We start from the raw sequence: 24,503 nt of genomic DNA on the forward strand, positions 1-24,503 counted from the left end.
ACCACATGCCCAGTTGCTGTAGCAATTGCAAAAGGAGGAGCGTCCAACGCATGGTGGCTTGTGTCCATGGGAATGATGCTATTATTAGCGCAATGGTACTACAACCATGCCCAGCTTCAGTGTGAGACAACGTAGAGTGGGTGAATCTTCATATAGGCTGTCTCCTACACGCTGGCAAAGCCCAACACCTCTTCTCTGCTGAGCACATTCTTCATTTGAATCACAGTTTAGTTCAGCTGCTGTAAATGCAGCTGAGACAGTCCAATGTTTTTCTACTGTACATAAAGTGGATGCAGATTTGGCGCTGGAGCCAGAACTGCTACAGTGGGATGACTCTTGCATATAGGGTCGAGCTGCTGACAGTGAACCACAGTGTAACTCCTGCAGGCAGCTCAGCAGCCACCTTCCACTCCCTGCTAGGGCTTGTTCACCAAGCCAGGGTGTCTCATAAAATGCCTGCACTGATTTGCAAAGTGTAAGCTCTGGCTCATTAACAATAACTGAAGCGAACAAATATAGCTTAGAGGAACAAGCATATCAAGCTCAAGAAGAGTGTAAGAACATGGTAAAATGTGCAAGAAACACGTCCTACTCTTTTCAGTTTTCACAGCACAAACAGCACAGGTGATAATTTAGCAGTTAGGCCTGCATTTGCAAACCTGCTCATCCTGTGCCTCAAATCCAGTTGTTTCAGCCCTCATTTGCCAAGTACATTGGCACATACTCAACACCAATATAAAACAAGTGCTAGGCATCTTATATAAAGTCTCCAAACAGTTCTCAAAATTAGTGGATATTTCTGAAAATGTCTGTCCATGAGCATTTTTCTCAAGGCATATATATTGAGTAAATGGGATATGATCACAGCTACAATTTTTCAGTACAGGAAATTGCCAGCCACCAACATAATTAGAAACAGTTCATATGATCAAATTAATCATTCAAAAAAGAGCAATTACTGTTAACAGAATAATGGCATGCCTTAAAAAAGAATGAAATTAACCTTTAGGACTGACATAGTTACCCTCACCATTCTGTACTGAGGCAGCAAAGATTAATATATGTGCAAAATAAAACACTGCATTAGCGTCTGCTGAAAACAGAAGTAGCATTATCTATCTGGCCTATTCAACCCTTAACAAACTTTATTCTTTGGCACTGGCATAGAGTGGAAATATCAATAGTCACTTCTCTGCCAAAATGAAAAAAACCCCTCAAACTTCAAGATTTCCATTGCTATATAACTTACCACATTGTGTTTGTCACTGAACAATAATTACATGAAGATTAAGCATAAATCAGTAAGTTGAAATGCAGTAGAATTAACATTCAAACCTACATTATGACTCCTCAAAAGCTAAGAGTTGTAGAGTTAAGCTTTAGCCTTTACGAGCTAAGATCTAGACATGCATACCAAACATATTGCAAAAAAACTGTAGTTTTGGTCCGTAGTGCTAAACATTAATTCTGATTATGAATGTATTTCAGTATTTGTACTTCTAAATTAAATTAATGTTTATAAACAGAGTAACATACTATGCTATCAATAGAAGAGTTAATGTGTTTTGAATCCTCAAGCTGTGCGTTTCTACATGGATTAGATTTATTTTATTCTGAATGTCAGCAATGTTTAAATGAAGTCATACTGATGTTGAAGATAATTAGAGACATATAACTTCTATAGATAAATTTATTAGTGCACTGAAGTTACTTATACCAGGCTGGAGCATGTTAGCTGCTTAGAACTGGTATACAGCTGGTTTCTATCATCCCAACACTGGGTAACAGCAGGGATATGCTCCTCAGTTTTCCTTTCTCCTGGCCTCTGCCTTCCCCAAAGCTGTATCCCACTCCCTCATGTCTTCAACTTTCGTCTTCCTTTTGCTCCTCAATGACACTTCCCCTTCTTCTGCTCAGCATAAATGATGCAAACAGAAATAGGTATTTGGGAGAAAAGTGACATTTACTCCATTCTTTTCCTAACTGAAAATGTATCTGGTAAACAGACTGGTGTACAACTCATAATATGAAGAAGATTCACATTTAACTGTATATTTTTATCAAGGTTATAATTTCTTACTCCGAACAGTACTTAAGCTATAAGCTATAGTTGCACTTAAGATGTCTCTCATTTGGACAGAGACTAATTGTGTTTGAAATTCTCTACACAGGTTATTTTCTTTTTCCCAAAGAATCAACTTGCAATTAAAAAATACCATGACTCCATTTTTATATGAGATTACACAAAAACATATGTAAAGTCTGAAAAGCCTGTACCTTTTCATTTCCAAGCTAATTTAAGAGTAAAAACAATTCTAATACACAATGCTGAAATTTTTAAATAGTCATTTTCAATGAACTTTCTTTCAAATTAATTAGCAAACGTATGTGTAGGTTCTCAAGAATGCATTTATTACTATGATTTCAGGACGACTATGCTACATTTAATATAAAGAAATGCTGATTTAAGTTTTATACTTCATTCTTTCTTAATTCTACATCAGCAGCTTGCTGTCTCTATATTAAACAGCATGCAGTATGTTGCATGGCCAAAGACATAAATGCATACACGCCAATAAAGATTTTTTTTAACAGTCATGATGACCCATGGACTGACATGCTGAAGGATCAGTGGCTCTGTCTAAGTTATGCCTAACATAGCTAAGGATAGGTTCAGGCAGGTGGGAAACAACGATTACTCACTGTTAATCTGAAGAAAAACCATGGACTGCTGGCCAAAGTCAGCGCTAAGGTGATGGGTTGCCAGCTGACAGCATGAAAGAGAGTAATGGTGATACAAGGGACAACGCTGGGAAGATACCTCTGCATCAGCACTACAACAAAACAGGAAATGGGCAGCATTAACTTTTCCAGTGTATTCACATTTTGAAGTAGGACTACGATGTCTTCAGTGTTTGGCCCTAATAGGTGGGAAGGTTTGTGAAACTCTAAGAAAAACCTCCACTTGTAGATTCTATAAGGCCTAGTACAATCCTTACCTCATTAAACACCTGTAGTACAATAAACACTGTGGACATGCTGTGCTGCTGTACAAACTAATTTGGGAATATCTGATTAACTCATCAACTGCTCTCACATAACTTCAGTTTACTGGTAGTTATGTTTACATTGCCGCCAAGATGATCTGCATTCAGGAAAATATTGACTAACCAGATGATTATATAAAATCCTGCAACAAAATTTAAAAAAAGATACGAGAAAGGAATTCAGAAAGAAGCAATCAGTCCTTAGGATCTGTACAGGAGAGAAATGTAAACACGAAGCTCCTGCCACAAAGATCTACAATGAGATTAAACTTGTTAACTACACCATCACTACGATTGGCCTTTGCCAGGAGAAAGGCAAAGCTTTAGCACAGGGACTGCTCATCTCCATTATTTCTAATAGCAAGAAGTACCCCAAAATGTGCCCCATGCCCTTGTTAACAGGGCTGACCAGACGCTCAGGGCAGAGACTTTTGTACTGTTGCATGGAGTAGTGTCACACACATAGAATTTGTTTCTGAGCTCTGCCTAACACAGTGAAACTACAGCAACTGCAACGTAGGCTTTAGGTTTTTTGGCACTGTCTGTCCCTGTGGTGGCAACAAAAACTATCTTCCTTCAGCTTCAGAATTTCAGCATATCCTAACATATGCCTAAGGTCAGAAGCACTGGCTATCATTATTGCTGAATAAATGATCTTGAAAAAGTGTTGTACGTTGTCTTTCAGCCTGATAACTAATTGATAATCTAAAATGTTTATTTCTAGAACAATATGCAACTGCTATATTTATTTAAATTCCTTTATTGAGTTGAACAGAGGGATATTGGTCTTGATACTATTTCTTAACACAATTATATCCATAAAAGTTGAACTATAAAATTTTAGATACCAAATGAAACAGGATTCATTAATAAATTAATAAATGCTCTAGTTGTACATCTTTTGGTTTCAATGACCTGCTTGGCTATCCAAGAAATATAAAAAGTTAAAGAAATACTGGCTAATTCAAAATCATAAGAAAATGTAATGAAAGAGAATGCAACCTCCAAGAGGTTCAGTCTGGACATTTGCAACTACTAGAAACAGATTACAGGACATTTACTTAAACTCTTTCAAAGCCATCACTCAGGTATAAGCCAGTGTGCCCGTTACTTGTTAGCACAAGTGCATTCTTGTTAAAACTTTTTTGAACCCAGTTTTCAGAAGTGTAATATAACTATATCCACTTTCAAAGAATCAACCTTTTTCTGTACTGCACTGGAAAAAATGACAGATTTTTATTATCATGATATGAGCTCAAGGAAGCAGACAGTTGGTTTTGAAATTAAAAAAAAACCTGCATGCACAGTTTCTGTTTAAAAGGGTTATCACATTGGAGAAGTTTGCACCAGTGTCTAGGTAGAGTATAAACTGGTGCTATTCTAGTTAAAGGTGTTAACTCCCAGCATAAGCTTTCCTGGAAATCTGCATGGTGGGTCTATCAGGTGGTAATTACATGGTTGCAAATCTTTGTAGCATAGACAAGGCCAGTGATCTACAGGAGTTGAAAGGACTGAGGAAGATTTGTTGTCACCTTGACTGTGATAGCAAAATCCTTCCATTTAAATCTTAAACAACAGACACAGAAGGCAAACATGAGAACTGCATTATCTGGAGGATCTTATATATTAGTAATAAGTGCAGAGTAAAAATCTTCTTCTCTTATTTAATCATACATAGAAATGGATTTACACCATTGAGCCTGAACACAGAATTTATTCTCAAGAGAAAATAGGTAACACATTTGTAGCATTTGATAACTAACCTGGTTTCTTACATAAGGTTTGGTGGTTTGTTTGGGGGTTTTTTTTTTGGGGGGGGGGAACGGGACGGGACACGACACACACAACACACCACACACAACAGCAAGCATCCCTGCAAACATGTCATGCTTTGTACTTTTTATACATTAGCATTATCGTTCTACTGTGGAAGAAAAGCACACCTCCTGTATACGCTGTTACGTAGCAAAACAACAGGATTAACATATTTGAACTTCTATTTATACTAGTGCCTCAATTTTTAATTAGAGAACATCTTTTTTTCTTCTGTAAATGCATATAACCGAACTTTAGAAAGGAAGTTGGAAGATAAAACTGTCATGACTCAATTCAAATGAGTGATTTGAAAATGTGATAGCAGTCTCTCTTTAATACTGTAAATACTGACATTCAGAAGCTCAATCTTTTGTCTAACACCTTAAAGGTAGTGTATTTTTTTTACAGAAGTGCTGTAAGACAAGGTACCTTTATCATACAGACAGATTTCCTTCAGCCACATTTAAAGTTTTAATCAGCCGATGATTTTTGTCATTACTATGTAACACTAAGTTGCCGCATCCACCATTAAACGCGCGTGCGAAAACATCCACAAACTTTTCTATGTAAAAGTAAATTAAGGATTACATTAAAAAAAATAATAGCCTCTTAACAGATGACGTAATTTCACCATTATCCAGAAAGTATGATGCTGGTGTGTTCCCCTCCTCCATTATCGTCTGTTTACCTTTCACGGGAGGTGCGTGAGGCCCTTAGCTACCAGGTTAATACAGCGTCTGTAGCACCGAAGAACTACGTTCTCCGCCCTGTACAGAAAACGCGGGTTCTCAGTGCTCCACAAATCCTTTATCAAGCCATCAAAAGCTTGGAAAAGCTGGCCTTTACCTGCTTTGCATTACCTGGTGCGACAGTTCATGAGAATATTTGTTCCTATTGTAACATGACAGATATTTAACAATCGGGCCTAAAAAAAATAGCTGTGCTTTCAATTGGCAAATTGCAAGCACATGTACTTATTTTGATGCAAGCTTTTAAAAAAAATAAACCAGGCTCTACTTCCAGAAAAGACAGCCCGGGTAATTCGCAGCCAGGCGCATTTGGGTTCTTACAACTATCTGACAGCCTCAAAATTGTGTGCAGTTGTACAGAAAGTCAAAACATTTGGCTTAAATCAGGATTTTCAGAGAGCGCACGTGTACGGTTGCCGAGGCCAGCGGGTGAGGAGGGCACGTTCACCAGGCGGTGCGGCCCATGGCAAGTGCCCAAGGGAGGGGAATTAATAATAGTAAAAAAAAAAAAAAAAAAAAAAAGCCCAACAACAAACAGTTTAGAAAAAAATTAAGCGTTTTCTACCGACCTCTGCGGGGTCTCGACGCGCTCTCGCCCACCTGGGGACGCCGCCGCGGCGAGCCAGCCCACGCCCCCCCCCCCGCCTTGAGCGGGCCGGGCCCCACACAGCTCCCGCCTTCGGCCCCACCTCGCCCCGTGGCCTTCCCTCCCCTGGCACCCGGCCCGCCCTCCTCTTCCTCCCCGCCGGCCCCGCCAGGGCGGGGGGCGGCCCCCGGCGCGCGCCGGGCGGCCCCGCGGGCGGCCCCGCTCCCGCCGTCCCCGCGCGCTCGCCGCGGCTGGCGCCGCTCCCGGCCGCCGCCGGGCCGCTGGGCCGCGCGTGCGGGCGGCTCCGTGCGGGGGGATTTGAAACAGCCGCTCCAGGGGCAGCGCAGCGGCGGCGCCCAATCAGCGGCCCGGATTTTTCGCGCTGGTTCTGGCCGGAGGAGGGGGCGGGGCCGCCGCGCAGGATCGCCGGAGCCGCCGCCGTTGCCGCCGCTGTTGCCGTGTCGCCTCGGCTCGCGCCGCTGCCGCTTCCCCGGCACCGAGCTACCGTCGCCGCCTCCGCCCGGCTCTCGGGGGAGAAGGATGCGCTAGGGCACAGGTCAGTAGGCCGGGAGCGCGGCTGGCTCTGCTTCCCCCCAACCCCCCCTCGCCCGCCTCCCTGGGGAAGGGAGGAGGCACCCGGGGCACGTTCCCGCAGGCCCCGGGCGGGAGGCGGGAGCGGCGGCGGCGAGGCTCCCTCGCTCGCGGGGATGCTGCCGCCCGGTCCCGCTCCTCGCCGCGCTCACCGGGAGCCCCCCCGCCCCCTTTCTCTGGGCTGGGACCGCGGGCTCTGCCCGGTGAAGCGCTGTGGGGGTCGAGGGTCCCGTCGCGGGGCATCCGCTCGCCCCCCGGCCCTTCCCCCGGGGACTCCTCATCCGCCGAGGCTCCGGCCCCCTCAAACTTACCGCCGGCGCCCCGCCGTCTCCATCGCCCGCCCCTGCCCGGGCAGCCCGTAGCTCCCGTTTCCCCCTTCCCTGGAGGAGGGTTTTTTTGTTCGCTCCCCCCCCCCCCCCTTCCTTCCCTCCCCCCCCCCCCCCCCCCCCCCCGCTACCTGGCCCTGGCTGAGGGGCCGCGGGCCCCCCCGCTGCTCCCGCCCGCCCCTGCTCGTCGTCCCCCGTTCCCCCCCCCCGAGGCTGCCGCAGGATTTCTGCTGCTGGCTGGGCCTGACTCTTGGGTGGCGGAGGAGCGGAAAGGAGCGATGCCGAGCCGGAGTCCCGGCTGTTGCAGCTTCATCCTTTTCCCCCCTGCCCTCCTCCTCCTCCTCGGCTCTGCGGGAGGTCGGGGGCAACATAAAGGGGTGTGTGAGAGGTGCCCACCCGTCCCACCTCCCTCCCTCGGGGCGGGGGGGCCGGGGGGGGAATCAATCAGTGCAAATCAGAAAGAAGACCGAAGGGGGGGGGGGTGGAGATGGGAAGAAAAAAAAAAAGCTTTCTCCAGGGTTTAAACCGCCTCCTTAAGGGGTGGAGTGGCTGCAAATGTACCCCGGTGGCGGTGAGGGTGTGGGGAGGTGGAGGCTGCTCCTGTCCCTTCCCTCTGGGTAGGACTGGGATTGTACGGCTGCAGGAGTGAATGTAACTCTGGAAATGTATGGAGGGGGAAGCCATGTTTGATTTATTCCTCCACTAAACACTGGTGTGATGATCCTTCTACTTACACCCTTCTGCAGTCCATCCTGGACCTGTATGGGAGGAGAGCCTTGTTAGGAAAACGGAAAGAAAACATTCCTGCGAAGGCATACGGGCTCGTTGGCTCAATCTTCATTAAGTATAAGAGGATAGGGCTCTTGTAACTTGAATTGATATTTGTGTGGTAAAAGAGCCTGGGGAACTTGTATTCCCAAGGCCATAGTTACAGCTCATCCGCTGTGGCTGTACCGCTCTGGGGGTGGAGAAGGGAATTTGCCACACTTCTTGAACATATTTATACTTGCATTTTGGTTTTGTTTTTTTTAAATATGTCGGCTGAAAGGAGGAGTAAATACTAGTAGAAGTACAGAGACAGTAAACACCGTATTTAAACAGATTTCAGAGAAAATGGGCCTCTTGCTAACAGGCATTAAAACAGGAGAGAGGCTGGTATCAGTCATTGCCCGTGTATTTTGTGTGCGTGAATAGTTTCCTTATTGGCATTTGCATTAAAATTGGTTTATAATGATTCTTAAATTTAGGAGCTAGTGCTGCCGGCACTGAGTAAGCGAAAGGAGGTCTGCTTTAAAAGAAAATAAAAAAAAAAAAACCCGCAAGGAAAATATGTTTGGTGTTTAGCCTTTTCAGACATCTAAGGAAGGTAACTGTAAACACTGTAGGGTGGCAATGAAGTTTGTAATAGATTTTGCAAAGAGTCCTTGCTGGTGGTTTATGCGGATGTATATGCTCACTAAAATTCTTTAAACATGGAATGTGTGGCTTCAGCTGCAGGAACAAATTGGTTCTTCACCAAAATGTTCGTATGTTAGTAGAATCTCTGTAAATTTGTTGCTGAAGCTATTATTTGATTGTTTTGCAGTGGGAATTTTGCTTAGGAAATGCAGTATATGAACCTTAATAAACTCCTCAATTTCACAGTGTGGTATTATTTGACTGTTGAATATAATCATTGAATAAAACCACTGTTTTGCAGGACGACTTGGGGCTCAGTACTTGCAGTATATGCAATTTTTGGTAGTTTCAGTAAGCATCTATATCCCATATATTAGAACATGCTGGGTTTTTCATCTAGTATGCGGCCATCAGAAAATATGACAGTTTTTTTCAGTATCTGAATATAAAAGCTCTGGATGTTCCTGGAGACTATATGGCTAATTCTTGTGAAGGTTATAGGAGTATTTACCCTCATACATATTCGGAAAAATTCAGATATTAAAAGTACAGTAAAACCTACTGATTTATCAAATATTATTTGAAAATGTCAGAAGAAACTAGGTCATTATACTTTAAGGGTGTAGATTTAAAGTAGCTTAGAAAATGGAAATTAAATGAAAAATATGTTTCTTTTTAGTCCTATACCAATCCAACAAATGGCTAGTAAGAATAAAAGAAATTGTGTTTTAATATCTGTAGGGCTGCGTGCTTTTTCTGAAGTCAGTGGTTGCTTTGCAGATGAGACTATTGCATTTAAATTACTGCCTGCATGCAATAGACTGGATATTGCCACAAAAACAACCCCACTTTGTTTTAGATTGGAAGAAAACATTATTATTGAGGGTGTTTTTTTCTAATATTTGGGCAGTGAAATTGATGGGTATGGGTGTATACATATATATGTGTGTGTGCGTTTATGTATATTTTATATATATATATATATGTTTGTGTCCAAAATATTGTGCTAACGATATAGCAAAGGAATGGCAAGAAGGGATTGTTTTTCAGTGTCCTATTGTTTGTGGCCCATTCACCTCTCACTTTTGCACCGAGCTTGCTTTTTGTTCCACCGGTGTCACGATGTTTCCCAAGCGAGGCCTTATTCCTACGGACTGATAAATGCGTGTCTTTCCTTGTGGTCGATCAAAGCCTATTGACTGCATTGGGACCCCATGTGTTTATAAAGGTTCACCTGCTCTGGTCAGATTACTGGATTAAGGATATAGTTTATGGTGAGGAGAAGATACAAGAACAGTTCTTGAAGTATTTTGGTCACCTCTGGTCGTTCCTGCTTACATAACTACAAGGCATCTCTTAGGTTTTAAGCATAGAAGATGGTTGAATGCATGAAAATTACAAGTTATTTTCTGTGTAGAACAAGGTAAAGCGCCTAGCCTTTTCTGGGAAGGAAATTTTCACCTCTCCTTGAGAGCACTGTGCTGCACAGGGGGAAGCATCCACTAAGTGGTATTGCTGAAAACAACAGATACCCTAACATTCAGGATACATTGACATCAATAAAGAAATGCTTGGTGCAACTAATAATAATGCAGGAGATGGTGATGACTCTGTGTTTTGATACTATGCTTGTGACTCTACTGTATGAGCCCTTTCATTACTTTTCTGCAAAGACAAATGGCCTTATGGTTGAGTAAATATGATAGATCTGGTATAATTCTTGAATCTAGCCTTTGGATGAAGGAAGAATGGAGATACTGAAGTGGGTCTAAGTGGATGAGTAAGTCCATGTTTCTAGGAAGCATCACTTTCCAGTTAGGGATGTAGCTTTGAGAAATGTTTTTGTCAGGGATGTGCTAGAATCTCCTCTGATGTAAATGAGAAGGTGGAGATGGAATATGGCCCCAGGATAAGCGGTCAGGTGATAAAGTGGACAGAGAAAATAGTTTCCCATCAGAGCTTGGCATGGGAGACCAAATTTCCTTTGGTGCATAATTGTGGAGGACTTTGGAGAAAGGGGATGGGTGAGGAGACCCTTGTTGACATGTCGGTAGTCACCCTGCAGCTTATAAATTCATGTAGCTGGTTGAATGGGTCAGTTACCTGTTTGATAAAATTAATGGTTACTTGGAAGGCTTTGGTTCTGAGTACAGTTTTGAAGGAAAACAGAGAAACTACTTAAATTCCCCCTTCACTGCACCTTCAAATTAGTTTCTCTATGACCTGCAGCCATTGGAGGTAGTAAGACAGCTGTATAAATGTATTGGCTTTTTTTCTTTTCACTTTACACTGATAGAAATTACAAAAGTGATATATCAAGTACTGGTTTTAATGTTTTTATCAAGTTGGTGGTGTCTAGCATAGTTATTTTATATCTTTCAGCATCAGCAGGAAGGGAAGTTCTTGGAATGTGTTCTAAAGGAAATTTAGACCATACTCTATTCTGCTGCCCTTCTGGTGAATAGCAAGCTACAAAAATATGCAAGATTTCTGGAGAACAGATCGTATATACTAATACCTTGTGTATGGTGATGATAGGTTAATGCATAGTCCATCATGCATTACTTTGCTCGCAAGCAACTCTAAACTTTAGCACCAGATAATCTATTGACTGTCTGGTACATTTGAAAAGCTGCTTCTGTCTGAAGCATAATAGGTTATACCATAACCTGAATTTTTTAAAACACATTTTGTGTGCAGTAAACAAATACCTGTTAATCATGGTTGAACCAAAAGCAAGGTTTCTACTATCCTTCTTGCTAATGTTAAGAAATAATACCATTACGTGGAAATTGTTCTGATAGTACATGTGTGATGGGCTACATGTGGAAAGTAGATGTTTGAAAATTTTTTTGAATGTTTCATAGCAATCAAATTAAATTTACTAAGTATGGAAAAGCGAAGTGCTAGCCTGTAGTACTTAAGAGTATTCTTATGTTGGGCTAAATTACTTTGCCCTGGGGCACCACTGGTGTAGGTTCTCGTATTTGACATAATTTGAAAGAATAAAAAAATAGAAGTGACTTAAAGCATGTGTTAAATTGCAAGGGCTACTCAACAGGTGATAGCTCAGTTTCTAGTTTTGTCCCCATCCTTTTAACCTGTCCTATTTTTATCTTAGTGCAAGATAGCAATTTGATCTTGTTTTGAACTTTGGTATTCAGCTCCCCAGCACAAATTGGAGCTATTTTATATTCATCCATATTTGGGTTAAGGATACATATGTGGCAAATGACTGGAAAACTATAGCTTGATGTGCTACTGAACTAGACTTTCATTGAAGCTTTCTTCTGCTGTCTGTGAGGAATACTGTCAGTGTTCCATGGGGCTCTTTGGAGAAGCACAGAGCGGTCTTGTTCAGTTGACTGACGGAGATGGCCATTTAACTGCCTTTGTGAAACCTATTCTGGCCTGTGCCTTGTATCAAAATACTAAAATAGTGACATCTCACATCTGTGCTAAAACATAACACATTAAAAAAAAAAAAACCAAAACTGTGTTTTAAAATAATAATAAACTTTAAAAATATTTGTCCTTGAGGGCTAATATCAGAATTCCACATTTTCTTCTCCATAGTCAAAAACATAATAGAGAGTGAATGTTGGCCTACTCTCTGAGTTCTGCCTTACTAAATAAGAGATAGACCAAGGAGCAGAACATGAAATATTCAGTGATAAAAAATATTTTCAAGAAAGAAGTCTGAGGTTAGGGAAGATTTTATTAGAGATGTGATCTAAATAAATGCCATTTGAAATAATTTGAAATGATACTGATAAAAGAAGCAGTGGGAAGGAAATGCAGTAATGCAGCCTCCTGTCATAATGTTTGGGACCCATTTCATTTATTTGTTCATTATAATAAGTTGAAGTGTAAATGTTCCTGCTATGGCATGGATTAGTCTGTGGAGGAGAGGTTCCCAAGATCGTGTATCAGATAAATCAATTGTGGAACTTGCCAGCCTTGGTGGGATGCCATCGGAGCAAAGAACCTGACTGCACTGGCACTCAGAAACATCTAAATTGGGGAGTTATCTCTGTAGTAAAGAATGCCCAGATTCTAGTCTGATAATAAAGCCAGAGGGATTAAAGCCAGCATATGAAGCTTGGAGAGCAGTGTAGGATGAAAGATATGAATATGGATCATCTTGCTATATGGAGGAGTTGCCCAGAACTTTCAATCAGATACTTCAGAATGAAATTAATGTTGTGATGTTTCTGTGGATGCAAAATGCAGACCATGAGAAGCTGTTCTATAGTAGCACTCCTGAACAAACTGGAAACAAATGCTGTGATTAAATGTGGAACATGACTGAAATTCAGCAATAGTGGGGAAAAAAAAAAAAAAAAAAAAAGTCGTAGTCTTAAAATGTAGTAGAAAGTGTATGTGCAGTATCTGTTCATCAGGTGAATGCTTGACTCAAAAGTAGTAGTGATAGTTCAGTCAGTCTTCAGAAACTCTGCAGGTAAGGACAGAACTACAGTTGCTTAACATGACTTATTTCTACAGTCAAGTCTTTTTTGATTTTTCTGATAAGAACTAGGTACAACAGAATTTGTCTAAAGAACTAAATTTGAAAAGGCAGTGAAGTAATCCACAAAATAGTGCTGCACTGAGAGAAAGGACAGCAAAAATGGCAAGAGATACCCATTGCAAACTGCTCAACACAGAAGTTTTGGAAAGTGGACAAGAAGGAATTGGTTTGTTGGACAAGAAAGTGTTTTATCATTCTGTCTCCAAGTTAAATGGGTAAGCTACACTATGTCTGCAGAAACCTAAAAACTTGGCCACAAATTCCAGACCTTTTACCTGTAACAGTTATGCCAATAGCTGTTTTGGAGAGATTCTTGATGTAGAAGTGGCAAAAGAAGTAGAGAAGGAATTAAGAACCATGCAAATGGTGGTAATGCATTTTGGCAAGAACATGTTAAAGCCTCAGCACAGAAAAATACAAGTAATGTCCGAACCAGAAAGGCCACTTAATAGCACGTATTTGGATTTGTTTGCAGAGTGTCTAGTGTTGCAAGTCTTGGGTATTGTTTGACTGTTCCTGGCATACATCTGCCAGTTGTCCGTGCGTGTTTTGCTTTGACGTAATACACTGATAGAATAATTAACAGTTGCATGTATATAGTTTCAGTCTATGTGTAAAGTAGACCAGAATTAGCACACTATGGCCAGGATTACATTGTAGACATAGTTATGTTGACCAGATATGGATATATACAGTTCTCGATGAAAGGTGCATGTTTTAAAGTAAAATTCCACAGTGCCATTGAGTTAGTATTAACTACCCCTGAACTCTACCTTCCAGTTCTTTACTTAAATGTTTTGGGATGTGAAGTTGAATGTACTGGATGAAAGAAATTGCATGTATTTTTACATGTTACCTGTCCACATTAGAGAGGTGCACTATCAGTGCAACATGTTACTGGTTTTATAAACAACAGAAGACATGGCCAAATGCTGCTCTGTGAGAAAGATTATGAGTCTCTCCTATGTGTACATATAGCTAGGCTTTTGGATTATTGGCAAGGCTTCATATATCACCACTTTCACAGTGTTGCTTTTTAGAATAATTCCAATAGACCAAGCATGCTTCTGGCATCTAAATCCACCCAATTAGGTGAACATGTTTTAACGCCATGATAGGCAAAGATAGCAGAGTTTTAAGGGTCTAGGCAAGATGGTTATATCCTCTGTATTAAAATTAGTTACTGTCTGGTCTCATCTGAGCAACATTGCTTATTTCTGTTAGAGGTGCAGTGGACAATGTTTTGTTAATACTACGATTTGTTTCATTGCTTATATTGATAACTTTGTGGTGTCATCCCAGATTTGATCTTCCCTTCTCAGAATTTGCACGATCAGAAATTTTCATGATGCTCTCAGTGAAGCTTCAGGCAATTGCTGTGCTGTCATGACTACGTGTGGGAATAAGGGCATAATTATTGGCCACGCTGAAGAGGAAGCAAACAGATAGTGTGTTTATCTACTGCAGTGAATATTATGTAGAACCAGAGGATCTGGGTCCTGAAGGTATGGTGCAAGGAGCAGAGGTAGGTTGCTGAAAAGAAAAAGGATTGGGATTAAAGAAGGGATTGGAAATGAAAGTAGGCTTGGACCAGGTGAAAAAGCAGTGTAAATAAGGAAGGAACTCAGTGCCTAAGTGCTGAGCTATTTGAGATTGCGTTTGGTTCTTTGTTCCCAAGCTAAGTAGAATCCAGATGCACAACTCTGGCCCATTGAGAGACATCATTTCATTGGTGAGGAAAGACCTAGACTGAATGAGTATTCTGTCTGTACTGAATTGTCGAGTGCTGGTTTGCTAGAGGTGCCATTCCTTTCAGCTGGACCATTTGGAACTCTCCAGGAGACAGAAAAGTCTCAAGCTTGCATTTGAAAACAAATTTTTTTTTTTTTAATACTTTTAACAATTTGTTAAGCAACTGTTGAGGGCTACCTTTTAGTATTTATTAAATGCTGGTGGTAAGTCTACTGTTCCAGGTACCAGAGTTCCTCTCTGCTTATCTGCAGAGGAGAAGGGGTTCTTTTCTGTTGGATTGTGGTTCCACCACAGTAGTATCTGTATTCTCTCTTCAGACAGAAATACAACATTTTGCAAGAACTTGAATTTACTCAAATCTGTCTTCTTCCTTCACCACCCAACTTCAGTGGTTGGAGTGGAACTGACTAAGTCTCTGCAGCAGTGGAAAAAGAATATTTCTTCTGATTTTTAAGAAAACTAATTAATGGGGAGGAGTCCTGTTACGGAATCTTCTAGCCTTATCCTCAGCAGCAAGGGTTGGTTGCAAAACATTTTCCTGAGGAACAAAAAGTCAAGTCCATCAGTTTTGTAAGCTTGCTTTCTGCACTGACAAGTAATATTTAAAGTGAAGAAATTCTTTGCTTGCCGTTCTACAGTTCTTAACTGTACAAGCTAACATTGCCTATTGCCTTTATGAGAAGGCAAGAAATACTTGTTTCAGTTGATGAAAATAGACTTAACAATTAAGTTCTAAAATTTTATCCATTAGGGGGGAAAAAAAAGGAACCCAAAACAAATTAGAAAAGATCAATAGTTTTGGGGTTTTTTTTAAAAAAAGATAGCAAATAGGTGTGAGTACTTTAACTTTTTTCACACAGTTTTTAAAATATGCTAAGATCTTTTTGTGCAATTGTATGTTATGTCTCTATATAAACATTATTATGTACTATAAGGAAATTTTCATGTAATCATTTAAAAATACTTTGTAGGTCAGCCTTGCCAGCTGGCTGGTTAACTGAAATCATTGTGTATCTACTGCAGGATTAATGCAGTCTTTACTTCAGGTGCTTTTAAACTCAAAATTGGCTCCTTTCGACTAAATTTACCTTTTTTTTTCTTTTTTTTTCCCCCCCTCCAAGTCTCTTCTAAGTAGTAGTAAATTTTTAGAAAGTTTTCGTATAATTATTTTCAGTTCTCTGTCAGCTACTACAGTAATGTCTTTATTTTTAATGACAGGTAATGCTTTAAATTTGCTGGATAGAGTTGGTTTGTAACAATTTTTGGCAAACCTACAATAAAATTTTTAGTTACTCATTTTCTTCTAAAAGTAAATTCTGTTTAGATCCTGTAGTAATTTTTCATTATTTTAACACATTGAAGAACCGTCGCAGTGTACTGCATGATAGTAAATATGTCTCTACTCCTATTTGATATTTTAAGGTTTTTTATACAAGATATTATCAAGAATGTGTTGCAACTTTACTAATCTCTTTTAAGTATTTTGTCTCATTCTGATCTGAAAATAGGAATAACCATGGGTCTTAAAATTGATGAGAGAATGGAGAAGACTTACCAGAAAGCTCTCTTTAAGAAAAAAGCAGCAGCTATCTATTAGCTTTTTCAGTGCTAGCCAAAAGCCTGATTTGTAGGTAATAAAATTAGCTTTTGTGGATAAAGTTCTCTTACTCTGAATATGTATTTAGGTGTGTCATCTTCCCCCTCTTCCCCCCTTGCCTGAGTAATTCACCTGAGAAATAGCTTTAAGAAAAGCCTTAGACAAAACAAAAGTGGTATTGATGTTGATTACTTACACTGTTCACTCCCTTTGGCAGAATTGAAAGGAATGGACTACTCCATTATTTCTGACACACAAGAAAAGCATCTCTGAAATTGCAGCAGATGTGGAAGAAATGAATAATAAATATCACATAAATGATAGTGGCCTGGACAGTGAAGGAGGAATCTGACATGCAGACTAACTGTATTTGGCTCATGACTCCTGTCAGATGATGGACCTTCAAGTAATTAATAACATTACTTAAAATGTCTGCAAAATAATTTGTCTTATGTAGAACCTGCTTTTTTAATATGAAAATGTGTACAAAGCTGTTACAAGGAGTGCCTGATGGTCATCGTCCGATTAAAATATCTAAAGACCTTTCCGATGATAAGTCAGATTTGCTTACTGAAAGCTAAAGTACCATGTTTATTCAGCAGATTCCTTGGCTATCATGTTTTTTCCTTTGTTAGTGAAAATGGTACTTAGTGGGTCACCAGACAGTCATTATGGGAGGATGCTAGCTTAAGCTTATTAGCTGATACTAGTGTGTGGTGCTTTTGTCTCCTTCCTTTCCCTATGCTCCCTCCAGTTTCCTTTCCTAAAGGTAGAGTCATCTAGAAAAAGATAAGGGATTGCTTTTGCTTCTGTGTGATATGGTGGTCCGGCATGAGTACACTTAATTTAACTACCAAATCTAATCATACACTCAGCTGCTTCAGGACCTTGCTCTTACAACTCTGATCAGCCAGATCTTGTCTGTGATTGATCTCACTTCATTCTTTCATGTCCTCTCTTCTAGATCTCCTTGTATTAATTCTAAACTCAGGTACTGCTTGGTTATCTATTGCTGATCATTTTTCTTCCTTGCCTCTTTTCTTCTTTTCTGATCTATTGTCCCCTTCTCATAAATAAACTAGTTTTTCTTGCTTATGTTATTGGGCTACCATGTATTTTAGATAGCAAAGGTTGTGCAGGATTTAATTAGCTTTATTTTTGCCCTTGTTTCTTGAAATCCTTTGTTATTCCCATCTGTAGATTTGCTAGCTTCTTCATTTTAATCAGACCCCACAACCTAGCTTATTTTTTACGAGGAGGACTGAGATGCTTATCTATGTTTTCCCTCCATTGCTTGTCCTGGAGATGGTAACTAACCTGCAGGTTGGTTTCTACAAGTCTCATCTCCTCAGTGAGACTATATTTGCTTATAGATACTCACATCTATTATCTTTGCGGGTTATTCTGCCTCTTACTTTAAGCCTCTTTTCATTCGGCTCCATTAAATCTTTGTATAAACATGGTCTATTTTCCATATTCTATAATCTGCATCTACTGGTTCAGATAATCTTACTGTCTCAAATTACTGCCTTTGTCTTACATCTTCCCATTTACTATTGGCCTGGTACAGCTGACTTCCTTTTACTGGTTACACTCCTGGATTTGTTGTCTCTCTAGGCTTCAGTGATTTGAGGGGCCTTTTCCAGGGCCTTTTTCACCTGTTTTTAGTGACCTGTATTAGTGAGAACCATTAACTGAACCTTTACTCACTGAAGTTCTAAAATCTGCATGTGGTGTATCTTCAGATGTATTAGGTAAATCTAGGTACCTCCTAAAATTTCAGGGTCTTTCATTGCGTGGCCTTACTGGTCTTAATATTTTTGCGATAGGTAATTACTACCCTTAGGTTTATTAGGTGGAAAGAGAGTAAAACTTCTGGATTTCTTTAAGCCATGTCTTTTCACTTAGTTGTTTGCTGGTTGTTGTCCAGACAAGGTCCTGAGCAGCTTGTTCTGTGTTGGCCCTGATTTAAGCAGGGGGTTGGAATAGATGATCTGAGGAAATCCCTCACAACCCAAATTATTCTTTGATTCTGTGATGATTTTTATATTTTGAAATTCTTAAGCTACTGCTTTTTTTTAATACATCCAGTGTTTTGAGATTGAATACACCGATAATGTAGTCTAATTTGATTATTTATGGCTTTTTTTGAGTTGTCCTGGTCTGCCTCAAGCTTGATGGCTTTTTAGCTTACAGAAATGTGATGAGAGTAAGAGTTATTCTTAAGCAGGACAAAAAAATACTTGTAGAATTATGGATTAAAACAGTTACAAAATGCAGATGTCTCAGTCCAGAAATCCAGACCCTGATAAGCAACTAATGGAGCCATATTAAAAAATGTTTTTCAATTTAACCATGTAGTTAATGGACAGGGGGAAGTCGCACGAGGCATTTTTGGTGCTGGTCCTCTTATGCAAAGCTGTGATGAGCAGCTGTCTGTCAGGCAGGGAGGTGGGGAGCTGCAGCGTTTGCTGCTCTGGCTGGTTCAGGCAACCACTGGAGGGCGTCTGCAGCTGCAGAAAAGCTGCTCACTTGCAGGCCTAGTTTTTTTTAGACAAGGAATTTAGATGCCCAAATCAAATCTCTGGTTTGCATTCTGGTTTACTCTGTTAAGAATCTGTGGGAAGGAAGTACAGATTTTGCAACAGTTCGGTGTTTTGTTTATTTTTAAGGAATTTTGCTGTCATCTCTGTAACCATAAGCGTCACATGTTCTGTAATGGGTTTGCCTTTTGCCTAGAGATTTATAGAATTTGTCATCAGTTGTTTCTTAAAATAAATATGATTTCAGTTAAATCTGCTGAATAACAGCTTGAAACATTGTCATATTATTAATTGAGTTCAGAGTCTGTCTCATGTTCCTGTTTTCAGAGAAGATCTTGTGAAAGTACGTGAGTTCTCCTTTGGTTTGAGTTCTTTGTTCTGTTCTGGTGGAGTTTTGAGTTTCCTTTTAACTCTGACTTCTCTTCAAAAGGGTTAATACAGATGGCTGGTTTCCACTCATTTTATCAGAGATTTTATTGGTAATTCAGACCTCATCTGGCTAAAGAAAGATTAGAACCTTTCCTGTCACAGATGTACTTAGAGTTCAAGTATACTTGTTTGTCTTGCCTTGTTTAATGCCAGCTTTTCAGGCTGCTCTTTGTCCCTGGAGAATGATTTTCATCTCTCAAATGAGCCTGTATAGCTTGTGTGGAGACATACCCTTTTATCTTGTAGGTACCTTAGGGCAGCATGGCAGGGAGATGGGAGCATTTGCTAAGGAGTGATGGAGTTATGATTTTTAGATTATTTTTTTTTTTCTGCATCTTTGTGAAAAGGTTTCATGTTGGCCAATTGCTTTGAGTTCAGGCCTGCCACTCATAAGAAGCTTTGCCAGACTAGAGTAATGCTCAGTTATATGCATGCTGCTGCTCCTGATGGAGAGGTAGCAAGTATGCAAGTTTCAGAAATATGCCAGTTGTAAGCATTATAACTGTATATTAATAAACAAAGTGGTGAGATTCAGAAGATATTTCTTCCACAGCAACTGACAATTCAGTAGTTATTCATCATGGTTTTTACTGCACTTTTTTGGAAGCATGTGAGACTAGATTTGATGAATTTTTGATTTGATGTGACAGCTCTTGGACTTAATCATATATCAAATTGCTTACCTTGAGCATGGATATGATGTTTATTGTGCTGAGCTTTCATAATATTTATGATGGTGTATTTCTTTATATCGTGTATACATTGGACCTGGTAATATGAAGCGACTATGCATATGTATTTTAAAAATGAAAATGATCATCTTGCCTGGTCTAGGAGCACAAAGGAGTCATTTTTCCAGATTAATTTGTCTGCTATGATAGTGTAATATTGAAATGGGCGGGGTAGCTTTTAGAACCGCAGAAAACCTCTGTAGGGCAGATAATAGTGCAGTTTTAGCTTGTTGGATGTTTTCAAACTTCTGTATGAAAAATGAGTGTTAGATGATGTTGTAATTAAAAAGATGAAACTCCAGCAGTTGCTCTGATCCTTTAAATTTTGTGGTGTGACCACTGGGCTTAAGGATCATCAGTTTCCCAGTGGGCTGGTGTTCATGATACAAAATGCTCCTCTTTTATTCATTCTCACAACCAGAACACTTTGGGATACATGTGAAGGCCGAGCTGTGTTGTTTCCTCCGGAGGTGTGCTCTGATGGAAAATTGAGGGCTTGTTTGTGGAGTGAGGAAGAGAAGCTTGTGATGCTGCTGTCCATGGTGTAGGTGCTACAGCAACACAGCCTGTGGGGTTTTTATGCTGGCACGACCTCTTAGAAATAAACTCATCTGTTGTTATTAATGATATTATCTTATGTCTAACTCTTACTTGTTTTAAACAGTGCAATACCTTTGAGTAATTAGTATGGGTAAGACTCATGCCATGGATTGTTAACAGATTGGTAAAAGGAAAGCTGTGATTTTGCTCTCTGCTTTTGCTTTAATAAAATTGATGATTCATCAGTCTTTTTTTTTAAGTTTTTCGTAATGCATGTTAAAAAATATTGAAGTATTTTGGTTATGAAGATTGTAAGCAACACTGATTAGTAAAACTTGAATGAAGTACATAGGGTGTTTATATTAGTGGGGATGTATTTATCTGAATACTTGGTAGGTTTTGACATTTCTGTATTAAAAATATTCTCTGTCTTTTTGTCTCAATATAGCAGTGTAAGACTGGAAACATCTGGGCTGAATGGACTTTAGCATCAAAAGAAGTTCTCAACTGTTAACTCGAAAAATTAACTACATCAGAATGAAGCAGGTACCAGAGATCCTTGGAAATACCAATGGGAAAACTCAGAATTGTGAAGTGAATCGTGAGTGTTCTGTCTACTTGGGCAAAGCACAACTTTCTGCCACTCTACAAGAAGGTGTCATGCAAAAATATAATGGTCATGAGGCTCTTCCATTTATTCCAGCTGATAAATTGAAAGATCTAACCTCACGTGTGTTTAATGGCGAGTCTGGGGCCCAGGATGCCAAGTTGCGCTTTGAACCCCAGGAAATAAAGGGAGTTGGAACACCACCCAACACTACTCCTATCAAGAACGGCTCTCCAGAAATTAAGCTGAAAATCACAAAAACCTACATGAATGGAAAGCCTCTTTTTGAATCTTCCATTTGTGGAGACAATGGTGCAGATGTGTCTCAGTCAGAGGAAAATGAACAAAAGCCAGCAAACAAGGAGAGGAGAAACAGAAAAAGAAGCATAAAATATGACTCCTTACTTGAGCAGGGTCTTGTTGAAGCAGCATTAGTATCAAAGACTTCAAGCCCCACTGAAAAGAAGGTAGTACTTTTTTTTACATTCTTTCTTTTGTTAGGTTTGTTAATCATACTGAGATTTCATTTGTTATATTCTAATCTTCATTTCAAGTATTTCAGCAGGTGCTTCCCACAAACAGGTCACTTTCTACAATACTCTCTCTTTGTCTCAAGGAAGGACAGATGCACTCTAGTTCTGGTCTGTGTGCTTGCCTAGGCTAGGACTACCCATAAATTCTGTTTCTATAAGTAAAATAAGACTCCAAAGCAAATCAGGGCATGTGTTAGTATGGGATGTATGAAACAGAAACTTCATCCAGACATGCAGCTAAGACCTAGCCAGGATGTGCACCTGGGCAAGGGAGCTGGGGAGGCCTCTAAATTTAGAGATTTTAACTGTTGGAGTATGAGATATTCTGGCTTCCTAATAATCAGATGTTTCAGGGAAGAAAAATAATTATTTCTATATTCCTGTTTCTGAATTAAAGAAAAATTTATTCAGCTGTCAGTTGGCTGATAAGATAGGTTCTTTACCTTCAGATTTTGGCAGCTGTAATATAGTCCCTACCCTTATTTGTCATCTGAAAAGAGCTGCTTTTTCTTGTTATAACCTAATGAATTGTATTCATTGAAAAGGTCTAGATACTTGTATTAATCAGTTAACTTTTGTGGTCAAGCTCATCTGGTTTTTGCTGCCTTTAAACATGGGCAGAAATGGAAGTTTCCTTTTTTTTTTTAATTTGCTTTACCAAGTTGTAAATAAGAATGCTACTGGGAGCCCTTTTACCCCTTTATTTAGTTTTTGTTGCTCGACTCCATTTAAAGGGATGTGGTTTGCAATCATTTTATTCGGAGGAAAAAACCTGCATAGCAGGGATACTTCCACGTGTATCACGTTTCTCAATGAGTAATTCAGAATAGTGTTGTATAACAATGGTAAACATTAATGAATGCTTTGGCTAGTGAACAGGTCCTGTTTTTACGAACCTTAAATGCAAAATGTATGGTACAGATTTCTGTTAACTGAAGGTTTACTAGGTAATGTTGGTTCTTATTTTCTCCCAAGGTCACACACGCAGAGAAGAACCACACACATAGATGCTGTATTTCTGATTTTATTTACCCTTATTTTTACTAAAACTTCTTAAAATGAGTTTACAGAACCGTGTAAACATTCTTCTCAGTATCAGAAATATTTATAATTTATTTATGATTTGAATATATTATCCTAAAATGATCAATACTGATGTTTTCAGGAATTTCATTAAAGAGTTTGTTTTCTTTAAGGAGACTGTTTTAACATTGGTTCAGGCTTTTCTGAGTCACCGCTCAGAGGTAAAAAGTATAGACACAGTCAGTAGCTGGAATAATTCTCTATCCTGTTCATTGTTAACAAGGATAAATTGGACTAAAAGCTGGTATATTTATTAGCGTCAACAGCTACCATATTTGTGTAGCTTTCTTTTTGTTGTTTTTAGAAAGAGGAGGCAATATTTAATATGTCCATCGACAGAGTTTACTCTGAGGCCTTTCACATTGGTTGTTGATTAAGGGTGACAATTTTTCCTGGTGAGCAGTTCATTTAAGATTAAAGGAAAGGTTGTTCTGGCTTCCCTTGAATTGTTTTTTTGGTGAGAAGTGGTCAGGAGAAAAGCATGTTACCACTGTTTCCCAGAGTGCTTGAGACTTGATGGCTGGAGAGTGATAGGGTTATTTGCTACTGTGGCAAACCAGTGAGCTACCAAACTACCAAATCAGGACAACCACCTGCTTGATCTCAGACTTCGCAGTATTAAAACCCTATTCTTCTCAGAGCACTTGAAAGAGAGGGTCGTGTTTCTGACTTTTTTTTTTTTTTTTTTTTTTCTTCTTGCGTAGTGCACTTTAAAGCTCAAAGGGCAAAAGGAAAAGCATTTGAAGGTCACGAGGTGTTGTTTTATGATATAAATCCTTGATGGTGAAAAGTCTGGGGCTTTTTTTTTTTCACAGGGAGGGTTTGCAACTGTGCAGGTTTAAAATAAAGGAAGAGGAATGTAATACTAGGCGACATGCTGAAATAGACTTCAAATGTTTGTCCACATGTAGACTAGTGATATACATGTGTTCTCCATGATCACAACTGTCATATCTTAATATCAGTGTTCTTTGGTTTCAGGACCCTGCTCTAGCTGTTATTTCATCACCAACATCCAAAGCCTTAATGTTAGTGCATCATACTGTGGTTTTCTGTAGCTGATTGTGGCTGCAAGGTGGAAGTCAGAGAAATATCCTTGGAGTAAAAGCTGATTAATTTTGCACTTAGGTATCTGTTTGTTGTAAGTTACAAGTTAATGTAAAACCTGTTTGTCTGGTTTTATTTCTGGGCTGGTTTCTCGCTCAATTTCTTGTTCAAGCTCTTACTCCTTTGATTTAGCAACAACCACCATGGTTCAAATACTACCTTTTGTGAAAGGTAATTATATCTCTGTTTGATGGACATAGCAGATTACTGTCTTGCTGAGGTGAGAGGCATATCATTTAACAAATGTTCTAGTGCTCTGTTGTTGCGTTTTCTTCTTGTTTGGGCATTTCTTGTTAACATAAAGGAAAGCTGCTTAAAACTTTATCTGCAAGTCAGTTTTCAGTTGGGAGTAAATGTGATCTGCCCAGTTCTGGCATGAATTAGATTTCTGTTGATAACTACTACCTTTTCCAGGCTTTCAAGAAACAGCTGTACTGCTTTCACTTTCCCAAGGTAAAGGAGAGGAAGTGGGATAAGCTGTGGCTCTTTCCACCCTCCCCTCCTGCCTTTCACCTTTCCTCACCCCACTCCTGATATC

The 24,503-nt window shown here is 39.8% G+C and overlaps 1 protein-coding gene across 5 annotated transcripts in view; it reads left to right on the forward strand.

Annotated features, from left to right (window-relative positions):
• NSD2 (nuclear receptor binding SET domain protein 2) overlaps positions 1-24,503 on the forward strand; it is a 104,431-nt gene that overhangs the window by 18,709 nt on the left and 61,219 nt on the right. For 2 of the 5 annotated variants that reach the window (XM_074904383.1, XM_074904387.1), the window contains exons 1-2: positions 6,629-6,753; positions 21,084-21,709. In XM_074904383.1, coding sequence (XP_074760484.1) covers positions 21,113-21,709 — 597 coding nt within the window. In that variant the 5' untranslated portion in view covers positions 6,629-6,753; positions 21,084-21,112. Of the gene's footprint in view, positions 1-6,628; positions 6,754-7,737; positions 7,780-21,083; positions 21,710-24,503 lie in introns of those variants that run through there. The other 3 variants (XM_074904385.1, XM_074904386.1, XM_074904384.1) reach the window with 3 other exon arrangements.

Source organism: Athene noctua, chromosome 4, assembly GCF_965140245.1.
Source record: "Athene noctua chromosome 4, bAthNoc1.hap1.1, whole genome shotgun sequence".
Taxonomy (NCBI): Eukaryota; Metazoa; Chordata; class Aves; order Strigiformes; family Strigidae; genus Athene; species Athene noctua.